Raw genomic sequence first — 13,045 nt, 5'->3', positions numbered from 1 at the left:
CCATTCATTTGGATGCACAGCGTGTTGGTGGTTGTACCCACATAAAAGGCTGTGCAGCAATAGCAGTAGAGAGTGCCTCTGATGGAACTGTACATATGAGTGGGTGAATACCTGCATCTTCCACATGGGTATGAGCCGTGTTTCAAGGGGTAGGAAGTGGTTGTGGCATAAGGATGGACCAAGATCATTTGTAGGGTAAGTGGGTGGCAGAATTCTATTTTGAGAGGAGTGCAAGGATTGTGGGTGGGATCTTCTTCACTCCTGGGTACAATGGTAAGTTGTTGAAGTCCTAGAGAAGAATAACTAGTTGTCCCAGTCCACAGTGATATTGAGTAATTAGGGTCATGCTCTGTTGCAGCAAGTTCGTGGTGTGCTCAGAGGATTAAGGGCATGTGTGGGTGTAGCATGGAAGTTCTGTTTGTGGGCTAGGTTTGAAGAACAATGACTGTCTGTAAAGGACTTAGAAAGACACTCAGCAAGCTGGGCAAGGCATTGCTTGTTACTGCAGATGCGGTGTCCGTGGGTGACCAGACTGAAGGAGAGAGAAGCTTTTTACTGTGGAATGTATGGCAGCTATGGAATTGATGGTTAATAGGATAGATATGGACAGAGGTTTTGTGGAGCTATTGAAAGATGGAGGCCCAGGTACAGGAAGGTGGGATGCTGGACTGAGGAGAACCAGGTGAAACAGATAGGAGAGAAAGTGTTGATTCTGTGGAGGAGTGAGGATAGTATGATTACATGATTGCAGAACAATCAGTGGAAGCAGTTACTTCGAATAAGATACCTAGGAGTATATGTACAGAGTGATTTAATGAGGAACCACCACATACAACTAATCACACGAAAAACAGATGCCAAACTCAGATTCATTGGAAAAATCCTCAAGAAATCTAGTTCATCAACAAAGAAGGTAGCTTAAAAAACCCTCGTTCAACCAATACTTGAATATTCCTTGTCAGTATGGGATCTGTATGAGAAAGTAGAGAATATCTGAAGAAGGGCAGCATCTTTTGTTATAGGTTCATTTAAAAAGCAGAAAAGCGTAATGGAGAGGATCAACTAACTCCAGTGGCAGACTAGGCAAGAGAGGCAGTCTGTGTCAAAGTGTGATTTACTGTTAAGGTTCTGAGAGTGTATGTTCCTAGAAGAGTCAATAAATATATTGCTTCCTCCTACATATATTTCATGAAAGACCATGAAGGCAAAATTAGACAGATTTGAGCACAAATGGAGACTTACTGGCAATTGTTCTTCCTGCGAACCATTTATGTCTGGAGGAGGAAAGGGAGGAAGTGACAGGGTGTGCAAAGTACCATCCGCCACACATTGCAAGGTAGCGTGTGAAGTATGGATATAGATGTGGATGGTGGTGGTGGTGGTGGTGGTGGTGATAACAACAGTAATTGTAAAAAGCAGAGCATTAGATAACTGTAAAGAAAAGCATGACAGGTGTGTCTGGTGGTATTAAATGAGTCAACAACATTTAACCACTATTTTTCTTATAGGTCATCAGTGGAGTGGAGTGAATGTGAGGTTATTGTACCCAGCTATTAAATGGCAGATGGTCAGTGCTGAAGGCATACATGAGGATAAAGGCCAGTTGTGGTTGTTCTCACGGGATGGCAATCTTTATTGCTCATCACCAGATCTGCATAACTTGCAGGTAAGTTTATGTGTTATAAAATTTTATGATCATTGTGCATAGAGCACAAAAAGTAATTTTACTAATATTTACAGTTTTGTAGCAGTGTGCATGAAAAACAAAAACAGTCATTTAAATTATTTTGAGCAAACCAAAATTAATATTCTCTGATAAATTTGTGTGATGATGTTCTACTCTGAAGTAAGGGTATTTTTTAAATATTGGGCTACTTTCTCTCAACAGAGAAGTCCCAATAATAAAAACAAAATGAGGCAAAAATAATAGCATTCACTCTGTATATAAGAAGTGTGTAGCACAAAAGATCAAAATAATGAGTGCTCATGTTTTGACTCCTAAGGGGACATTATATTTATGATATCTAATTCTCCTCACTGGTGTGGAAGCCTGTACCATTCATCTATCAGTAAAGTTTCTAATGAAGTTGGTCTCAATTTCAAATGGTGTAGATGCAGCTGATAACTGGTGTACAATGAGAATGCTTTTAATTATTTGTTTTGTTTGTGTATTTAAGGTTTAATAACAGATAATTGTACATAAACTTATTCAACATTACTAAGGAAAAAATGTCCTAATATTTTGCACAAATGTTCCTCTTCACCAAGTGCATTACTTCTCATTGAGTTAAAAGTACCAAAAAAAAAAAAAAAAAAAAAAAAAAAAAAAAAAAAAAAAAAAAAAAAAAAAAAACTACTTATTGGTCTTTTTGGGAGTAATTTCGACAAAATTTGGATGCTTTCATGATTTGGTAGGCTGTGATTTGACGATCATGAAATCTTGGTTATCCAGCTAGCAGTGTTTTTGTATTTAATGAGTGGATTGCTGTGGCATGTGCAAAAATGAGTAACGTCAGAAGGTCAGATATTGTGGCCTCCATCTCTGTCATATTCCCAAAAACTGGAGGTGGGGTGGGGGTGTCTGAACCCCAGATGAGAATGTTGTACCAGCTAACCATCACACGTGTTGGAAACTTGCTTGTTCAGGGAAAACATTTCCTAGATAGTTGATGAGTTGCCCAGACTGGTCCAGCATCTCAACAGCAAATTTGTTGGTGAAGCTGCACGTCATTTCACTTCAGTGTTTGCACAATTTGAACTTGTAAGAATGCAAGTGAAGTCTACACAGTAGCTGGTGAACTGTTGCGCAGTAGCTGGTGACTTGTTGATTGAGAAATACTTAGTGGTCATGACAGTTGACGAACTGACCTTCATGTGCTTCTTTTGGAAATCTTTCTTTTCTCCTGTACCACACATGTGTTGTATGCAGGACCTGTCTATTTGAACTTCCATTGGCTACAAACTTGTCATACGAAGCCTTAATTGTGTTGATGTCTCTTGGCTGAATTTCAAATTCATGTCAGAAATATCTTTGGACAGGAATGTTCACTCAAGGCAAATGCCGGGATGGTCCCTCTGAAAGGGCACGGCCGACTTCCTTCCCCATCCTTCCCTAATCCGATGAGACCGATGACCACGCTGTCTGGTCTCCTTCCCCAAACCAACCAACCAACCAACCAGGAATGTTGATTTCATTTCAGCATGCCAAGCTATGTGTTGGGCTCTCTCTGGATTTGTAGTCATTTCTGATAATTAATTAGCACCTGAAACAAAACAAAAGGAATTGTTTAGAACAAAATCTATGAAATATTTTGAGTTCGTGTGGACACCAGCACAGTAATTTCTCCATGAGAGTACTACATTCTCACTTTATATTTCATTTTGTTTATCTCTTATGAAATTCGGTTCTTCAATCCTGCAGAAACTTATTCCTACGGATGAGGTCACACTTTGCTATGCTGTCTTATGTTTTAAGGAATACAAAGGTTATTTATTGTTCGACACTTAGTCATATTAAAATATGATCACATGGGTTTTTGACTTTGCTGAGCCATGTTTGTCTTGCTAACTGTCATCAGTGAACCAAATAAACAATTTAGTTTAGTTGATGTAGACATCTCAGTATTTGCAACAATGCAGTTATATTTCTAACTCAGTACACTTGCAACAATGCAAGAAATTACTAAATATTTATTATAAGTATGTCTTAGTTACTTTAACAATATTCCATTTGTTCAGTGTGGCCAGCTCATCAAAGTCTATTGTTAAAACTGAATGAGAACTTGTTCTCTTAAATACCCCATCCACTTTTTCAAGAAAACGATTGCTGGCTGTTGTGTTGGGAAGCTTTAGCAGCCAAGAGTGCAGCACTAGGTCTCACATCATCTCAATTACCCCACACTGAGATAGTGTACCATCGAAACCATAATCGGTTCCAAATCTGAAGGTGCTTTTCAATGAACCACAACACTTAGAACTGAAAACGCTTTTATTACTGACATCGATATACAGTTGGAGCAGAACTGTCTTCCAGTATGGAGAGTGCAGATATTACAATAATGTTTAAAAAAGGAAAAATAATAAATAACAAATATTTGTTGGTGGTCAGGTTTCAACTGTCTGCAGTGTGACAGCCACCAATGTTAACCACTGTGACACACACTATGCACCTTAAATAGTAGTAATATAGAAAATTTTGCAGCATTCTTGTGTTAGTGCAATGATGCTTCACCTTGATGAAGGTAGTTTACCTGAACCTTTATAATGTGTGGGAAGCATCAGTCCTACAACTTATCCTTTCTTTTGGTGCATATAATTGTTTTCAGGGGTATGAGCCTTGGGGTGCAGTGTTGGGAGCAGGGCTTGAACATGGATGAATAAGGATATTACATAGATAAGGTGGGAACAGGAATACCACTGTGAGAGTAGGAGGGAGAATATTTCTTGTTTCATTGTATGACAAGAGGTAATCAAAACCCTGGTGGAGAATGTGATTCAGTCGCTCTAGTGCTGGGAGGTACTGAGTCACGTGGGGGTGCTCCTTTGTGTCTAGTCAGTGGGTATGTGGGAGTATTTGTTCTGTCCAGTTCTCATTGACAATGTGTTTCAGTACCTGCTTGCTATTGTTTCCCAGATTTTTATATGTGGGAAAATGTCGATATTCAAATTAAATGACACTTAAATTTCCTAGTCATGACTTTGATTTAATAAACTCCAAATATATTTTTACAAAAACTGCAACCCTGATTATCTGCCACTAACTTGGAACTAACAGTAAACTAAACAGATGCTAACTTCATGAACACAGTTGCAGTGCTAACTGTAAAGTAAACAGACGCTAATTTCGTGAACACATCTGCTGTGCTGTAAATAATACCTTAACACTGGAAATGTATAAATTGATTATAGAAACCTTTACAGTAATTGACTTATAATGGAAAATTGTCAGTTCACAACAGGTGCAACATTAGCTTTACAGAATATACAAATGTGTTTGACATAAACATATTTTGAGAGATGCATTTTCTATATGAAATTTTAACATAACATATTTTGTAAACAATGACTTCTGAAAACTTTGAGTTATATTTTAATTACATAATTATTTTTGCTCCTAACATTTTTACATGATCTTGTATGAAGGTTAAATAATCTAGTATAGCTATCTTTTCCACCACTTTATAGTAACTACTTTTAAGCTGATGTGATGTTATCCTGTTGTTAATTTTATTCAATATAGTTGGGTTGCAAAATACTTTTGGCAGCATTTGTAAGCACATACTGCATTAACCAATGAGTGACAAAATATAAACAGAAGTTAGAAGACTGTAAAGTACTCAGCAATTGATATAGGGTAATGCACTAAAAGTATGGATCGTGTTATATACTATTATTTTTCTCAGTCTGTTACATTATGTTGTTGTCTGTGGAGTTAAGGTCTGGTAGATATATTTTTGGACAAGGTGGTAAGAGTAATTTTGGCCTGCAAAGGCTTCAGTGAGACCCTTGCATTCTCTCTCCTCTCCCCCCTTTCCTCATGATGTACCTAGTAGCCAACCACCCTGTCCCTACCACTTCCCTGCACACTCCAAAGGCAGTATTACAGCATCTTCTCCCAGCACAACCTGCTATCCTTCTCCTAGCCTGCCCTATACTACACCTCTTCTGAACTCCCACAATTCACCCCAGCCAAGATTGCTACTCAACCCAGTGGGACCCCAGCACCCAGAGTCCAAAGATTCTTTACTTTATATTACATTAACGTATGACAGCCGTATTATTTTATACTTAAATTGACTTCCCCTCAAAAGTTTCTTAACAGTGTTGTCCCGACACCCTGTTTCATATAACTGTCTATATAAATGAAGAATGTCATTTGTAATTAGTATTCCAAAAATCTTTCATGATGTCTATCATCATGTAATTGTGAATTCAACCTACCTAAGAGTTTCTTGTTATGATATGACTGGAGCTCATGCCATAATCAGTTGTAATAAGCTAACCGTATTTCAGTTGTTATATTTGTTATGTGTAAAGTATTGATAACAAAAGTTTGCCATGTGATGAACTCTTTATTGTGTTACAGAACACCTGTTTTGAAGTTGATCATTGCATTTTTATCAGTATGAGGCTACTGACCAAAGTGGAAATCATCAGTGAATAGCAGTAAATTAAGTGCTGTCATGTTATCACAATTTTCCTTTGTGAATGCCAAAAATTCTGTGTGTTTGTTTGCATGCTCCAAATGTAAGAATGATCTGATGCTGGCAATTTTTTCCCGCGCTGGTAGCCTGTGGAGTTGCCAAGTACTTCTCAAGTGGTGTGCCTTGCTGCCACACTGCGGGCAGCCTGGCTACTTACTGCTCAAGGGGAAGTCTTTATTCGACAGGGGCTCAGTGATACTTGCCATAATGGATATAATTGGAAACGACTTGATTTATCACAAATAGGTAACTTTCTTTCACGTTAAAATTTTTATTTTCTTGTGTATCTTTTGGGCGACTAGTTGAGTTTGATGAAAATTATGTAAAGGTTACTCCAGCTATGGAAAATGTGTATTGATAATAAGTTGTTTGTGATTAGAAATGATATTATTGCAATATTTTTATGAACTTGTTAGGCTGTTGGTGCTGTGGTTAAGACAGTGGAATTTATGTGTAATTGGTGCCATTGTTAAGACACGTGGGTTTGAGGTCCCCATCTGATCAGCCATATGTAATTGTCCCATGTTTCCCTAAATTTTAGGCAAATCCTTGGGAATTTCCTTAAAATTTCGGGAAGTTTTTCATCTGGGAAAAATGCAGGGAACACCTAAGGAATTTTTCATTGTTTTAGTTTTCAATTACATTTTTGTAATTTTGGCTGGTAAGAACTGATGACTGTGACAAAAAATTTTACTTCAGCCTGCCACTGCACAATAACACTGCAGTAATACTAACACGAATTCTTTACAAATGAATTGAAAAACTGGTAGAAGCTGACCTCAGGGAAGACCAGTTTGGATTCCGTAGAAATGTTGTAACATGGGAGGTAATACTGACCCTATGACTTATTTTAGAAAATAGATTAAAGAAAGGCAAACCTACGTTTCTAGCATTTGTAGACTTAGAGAAGGCTTTTGACAATGTCGACTGGAGTACTCTCTTTCAAATTCTGAAAGTGGCAGTGGTAAAATACAGGGAGTGAAAGGCTATTTACAATTTGTATAGAAACCAGATGGCAGTTGTAAGAGTCAAGGGGCATGAAAGGGAAACAGTGGTTGGTAAGGGAGTGAGACAGGGTTGTGGTCTATCCCGGATGTTATTCAATCTGTATATTGAGCAAGCAGTAAAAGAAACAAAAGAAAAATTTGGAGTAGGAATTAAAATCCATGGAGAAGAAATAAAAAATTTGAGGTTCACCGATGACATTGTAATTCTGTCGGAGACAGCAAAGGACCTAGAAGAGCAGCTGAACGGAATGAACAGTGTCTTGAAAGGGGGATATAAGGTGTACATCAACAGAAGTAAAATGAGGATAATGGAATGCAGTCGAATTAAATCGGGTGATGCTGAGGAAATTAGATTAGGAAATGAGATGCTTTTTAAAGTAGTAAAGGAGTTTTGCTATTTGGGGAGCAAAATAACTGATGATGGTCAAAGTAGAGAAGATATAAAATGTTGTCTGACAATGGCAAGGAAAGCGTTTCTGAAGAAGAGAAATTTGTTAACATCGAGTATAGATTTAAGTGTCAGGAAGTCGTTTCTGAAAGTATTTGTATGGAGTGTAGCCATGTATGGAAGTGAAATGTGGACAGTAAATAGTGTAGATGAGAAGAGAATAGAAGCTTTTGAAATGTGGTGCTTCAGAAGAATGCTGAAGATTAGATGGGTAGATCACGTAACTAATGAGGAGGTACTGAATAGAACTGGGGAGAAGAGAAATTTGTGGCACAACTTGACTAGAAGAAGGGATTGGTTGGTAGGGCATATTCTGAGGCATCAAGGGATCACCAATTTAGTATTGGAGGGCAGCGTGGATGGTAAAAATCGTAGAGGGAGACCAAGAGATGAATACACTAAACAGATTCAGAAGGATATAGGTTGCAGTAGGTACTGTGAGGTGAAGAAGCATGCACAGGATAGAGTAGCATGGAGAGCTGCATCAAGCCAATCTCTGGACTGAAGACCACAACACATGTGTATGTGTTGACAGTACTAAAATTTTTGACTCCTGATTGTAACTAGTGGCCAACAATCCTGCCTCATAATTTTATAGTTTTCTGAAGTGAATTTGCCTTTTGATTTAATAATTACTAAAAAAAAATAACAATTTTTGTAGTATTAATATTTTTTATTAGGTTTATTATATTTTTGTTTGTTTATGGAAATGGCTTGTAACATAATCTGTATAGTCTACTGATGTATGTAAATAACAGAAAGAGTAAATGTAACAACTTACTGTATAATCAAGGAAGTATTTCTGTTCCACCAAGGGCTTACCACAACATGACTTGTGTATCTGATTTATCGTATTACTGTTACACTTTTATTATATGTGATAATCATTTCCTTTCATGAATGAAATTTGTAGCAAAGCTCTTGGTATAATCCAATCAGTTGAAACAAAAATACCAGATTTTTAATTAATCAAGTTTATCCATATCTGAACCGTTAACTCCTGCAATAATTTTTTCAGAATATATTTTGCTCTGATGAATATATTAAAGATGTTTCTGGCAGAATGCAAATACGTTAGTAATAAAGAAAACCATTTACCAAAAAGCCAAGCTTGGAGTTAAAACAGGTGCACAAAATAGAATGCAAATGTTGCTGGCAGATGCAGTGGGGTGAGGAGTTGGGTCAGATTAGGTGGGTAGAGGGAGAAAGGAGTAGAAAGCAAGGGGAGGGGCTGGAGACAGGTAGCTGTTGGCGTGGAGAGATACAGTAGGATACGAATACTGGGGGGAGGGGTGGGAGGAGGAGGAGGAGGAGGAGGAGGAGGACAGATAGAGGGAGGAGATGGACAGAGAGATGGGGAGGAGGAGTTGGTCTGAGAGAGAGAGAGATAGAGAGAGAGAGAGAGAGAGGAGCAAAAATTTGTGCAACATGTGCTATATACGCACGCAGTTGTAGCCGTGGGTAAAAAGTTAATGATTACGTAAAATTTAGTTAGTGATTTTGAAAGTTTGAGCTATATAAAATTATTGATTTAAATTATATATTTTGAACTACAATCAAAAATCTCCCTGCACTTTAGAGTTGATTTCTCCAATCCTAGTGTAACTTGTAGCCGTAGTAGTTTCCCATTACATGTGGGTCCATTTGGAAAAATCAGTCATTTTATTATTTTAGATTTTCATTTCAGTTATTGTTTTACCTGGAACGTGAGACTGCTCTATCTCTTTTTTCCTGAAAACACTGACTTTGACTGTTCCAGATAATGTTCGGTTCACTCATGTGTCTTGTGGGCGAGATGTCATCTGGGCGTGTGATGCACAAGGAGATATTTATATGGCATTTGGAATTCCTCAATCTGTTTCAAGTTCCACGTTCTCTCCTGCGTGGATACCAACGGATGAAAGAACTCATACCAAGATTCATTTTGTCAAAGTGAGCATTTGGATGTGAACTCAGATTACTTTTTATTTTCTCCTGTCTGAGATATTGAAAAAAATATAAATTTAGAATTTTAATTAAAAATAATAGTAATAGCAAAAAAATTGTAAAAAGCCATTTACAATTAACGTAAGGCCGTAGAAATAATATGGTACATCACAACACAAATGCTTAGGTACTGTACAGGATGTCCCAGGAGGAATGGTCAGTACTCTTGGATGTAATTTATAATACATATAAATACTGAAGTGAAGAAGTAAAAGTATGGGTGGTACTCTTCAAAAACAGGCAGGGGCAAAATGGATAGTTTATGAAGCTATGGCTATGTATTGTAGACTATAAGGGCCATTAGTTATCTAAAATAACGTAATAAAGTATGCAGCATTAAAGGTATGGAGATTATTTGTCAGTCTTTACATCGATTCTTTTATGTTGTGCTTCAGATAAGCAGCTGAACACAATTTATTATTTTTATTAGATATTTCAGGGTTTCTTAGTGAAATTGATGATTTAAAAGTTCCTGGCTTTTCAGTTGAGTTAATGTTATCATTTTATTTATGCAGTATTTTCGCAATGACCTTAGTTATTGTCTTCAGGTGTCTAGTGCAGATTTTGGAGCTTGCTGTTTGAACTCCAATGAATATTTTATGCCATTTTCTGTACTTGTAATTTTTTTATGGTTTGGTGCAGCCTTTTAGTTCATCTTAAGTTTCTGTGAGACTGATTTATTATTGGAAATGATTTCTAAATATTTGACAAAGATAATGAGAGAAGTTGTCAAAATACCTTGGAGGGAAAACAACAACATTAACATGGCTACAAACCCTGAAACATGATAATAATAACAACAATGATACTAATAAATCCTCTACCACACCTGCAAACTAACAGTAGTAGCAGTAGAAGAAGAAGAATTATTCCGACAAATTGAAGCAGTGTATATTCTTCTTATTGTTCTCCATCAGCTTTTTGGAAATGGAGCCATGTCTTTAAGTAAATATAAATCCTTGAGTTGTAACTCAGTTACAGAGGTGTGACTCCATGGAATGTGAGGAGGAGGAGGAGGAGGAGGAGGAGGAGGAGGTGGAGGTGGTGGTGGTGGCAGAGGAGGTGGAGGTGGCAACAGAACACTCTTTAGATATGGGTGTTGTCTAGTTTCAAATGATTCTTAAATGATGTACTTCTACAATGGTTCCCTTTTTCGCTAATGTATGTTTGGTAATAAGAATCAGAACAACCTCAGAATATGTGCTTAAAGTTTGGTAAGTTTATAAGTGAGTACAAAACATGGGAGAGGGAAACCATATTTGTGCAGATTTATTTAACCAAAGGTTTATTTTGTATTAAACAGTTTCCAGAACTGAAAGCTTTAGTATTGATGTCAAATATTATGATGTTAGTTTCATTGTGGTTTAATAGAAAATCCTTATTGGTCATTTTATAAAAGAATACATCATGAGTAATATCAAATTTTCATGTTACTAACCATGGTGTGAACATTTTCTCTTTTGTTCATAGTATGAGAGATTTGTTTCAGTTGATGAATAGTTACAAAATGAAACTTAAAATGAGCAAATATGAATTAACATTCTGCAGGGGAAACTGCCACACATTGCTCTATAAAAACTATTTAAACTACAGTGCATGCATGACGTGCAAGATTTTCCGTTTCTTTCACTCTCTGCACACAAACTATTGGTCGTAGAGAAAAAGTGAATAGGACCTTTCTTGCAGGTAATTTAATATAGTTTAATTTTGTACTGAGGTATGTTTTCTGCAAGAGGCCACCATTTTTGAGTTATGCAAGAAAAACATACAAAAGTGGCCTTCCAATGCACCCTGATCCCAACAGCCAGCCTCCCACTGGTCAAGATTTTTAGTGTGTTCGTGGCACTCCGTCCTACCATTGCACAAAAATTTGCAACTACACAAATTACTTCCCACATTTGCCCATTTTTGGTCTTCATTGGCTGGGCTGTTATGCCACTATTTTAGTCATGCTCTTGAAAATTATAAAGTTAATGTATTTATAAATTTACCTCACAAATATGTGCATTTTTTAACAAGATAAAATTAACACTTAAACTGTTTCATTTGTCTGACCTTCTTAATACATGTAATCAGTTTATGCATAATATTGAGAAAATTCTTTTTCCTTTCAATACTGTCACAGGGAAGTTCAAATTAATAATGTTAATGAAATAGCCTACAAAGCTAGTAGTGTAATGACCAAGCCAATGAAGACCAAAAGAGATCAGATAAGGGAAATAATTCGTATAGCCACAAATTTTTTGTACACAGATAAGAATTAGTGTTATGAACAGCATACTAAAATTCCTGTCTGGTGAGCAGTGAGTGCTTTGAAGGTCACTTTTGTACACTTTATCTTGAACATGAAAACTTTGGTCTCTAGCAAAAACATATCCCAGTACAAAACTAAACTACATGAAATCACGTACAAAAAAGATGCTATTCATTTTTCCTCAGGGCCCAATAGTTTGTACTTAGAGAACTAGAGAATCATAAGGTTCCCTTTCTGTGCAGCGAACGTGGAATATAAAATTATAAAGAATGTGGCAACCAGTCATGGAATTTGAAGCATATGGTGTCCAAAATGATCCTTGCGTAAAGGAGAAATGTGCATTGTACCATTGCCATTTATTTCCAACCCTTACTGAAAAAATTAAGTTACACGTAATGCGAACAATTTACATTGATTCCAGTTATGCAGACGGGCCATATTAAGACAGTAGAAAATTTAGTTGTAGCTAGCACTGCAATGTAAACAAGTAAATTCATGCATTTATAGCATATTAGAGTGGTTGTTCCATGATAGTGCTCATTTGGTATTTGTGTGTCAAGATAATGCATTTAAATTGGAGTCAGTAGTTTAGTTCTGAACCCACTTAGGACACACAAATAGACTCAGGTTGTAAAATGCTTGATGTTCGCTAACTTAAAAGAAGCCAAGACTGAACTACAAAAATTCTGAAGTTTTAAGAAGTTATTATTGAACAATATCATTTATGTCATCCATTTTGACTTACATATGTTCCATTTGAATTTTGGAATGAACTGAAAATATCACAAATAGTCATCTTTTGAGAAGCATAAAAATAATTACGAAATAGAATCTACAAATGTGCTACTGTGCCCACCCTGTACTATGACGGACTATGTCAAGTTTTGCTTTCATCTCCAGTTCTATTGGTTACTGTACTGAGGAGAAGAGTCTGATACCTTAACAACAACTGGTTATTGTATCTTCTCTCCTTTTTTGCACATGATGTCAACTGCTTGATGATTCTCAGATATTAAAAAGATGTATGCCTTATTTGGGTTAGCTCCACAGTTGATATTGAAGCGGTAAATTCTGTTCATTTTTCGTATTCCCCCTTATTATTTCTCACATTTCTAGACAAGCGTTAGTCTAATACAAAAATTCAACA

At 36.7% G+C, this 13,045-nt stretch overlaps 1 protein-coding gene across 1 annotated transcript in view; it reads left to right on the top strand.

The window, feature by feature from the left end:
* LOC124589813 overlaps positions 1–13,045 on the top strand; it is a 207,009-nt gene that overhangs the window by 144,104 nt on the left and 49,860 nt on the right. The window contains 3 exon segments of the mRNA XM_047131602.1: positions 1,509–1,666; positions 6,290–6,449; positions 9,418–9,590. Coding sequence (XP_046987558.1) covers positions 1,509–1,666; positions 6,290–6,449; positions 9,418–9,590 — 491 coding nt within the window.

The sequence above is a fragment of the Schistocerca americana genome, chromosome 2, assembly GCF_021461395.2.
Source record: "Schistocerca americana isolate TAMUIC-IGC-003095 chromosome 2, iqSchAmer2.1, whole genome shotgun sequence".
Lineage (NCBI taxonomy): Eukaryota > Metazoa > Arthropoda > Insecta > Orthoptera > Acrididae > Schistocerca > Schistocerca americana.
This window is presented reverse-complemented; position numbering and strand designations above follow the sequence as displayed.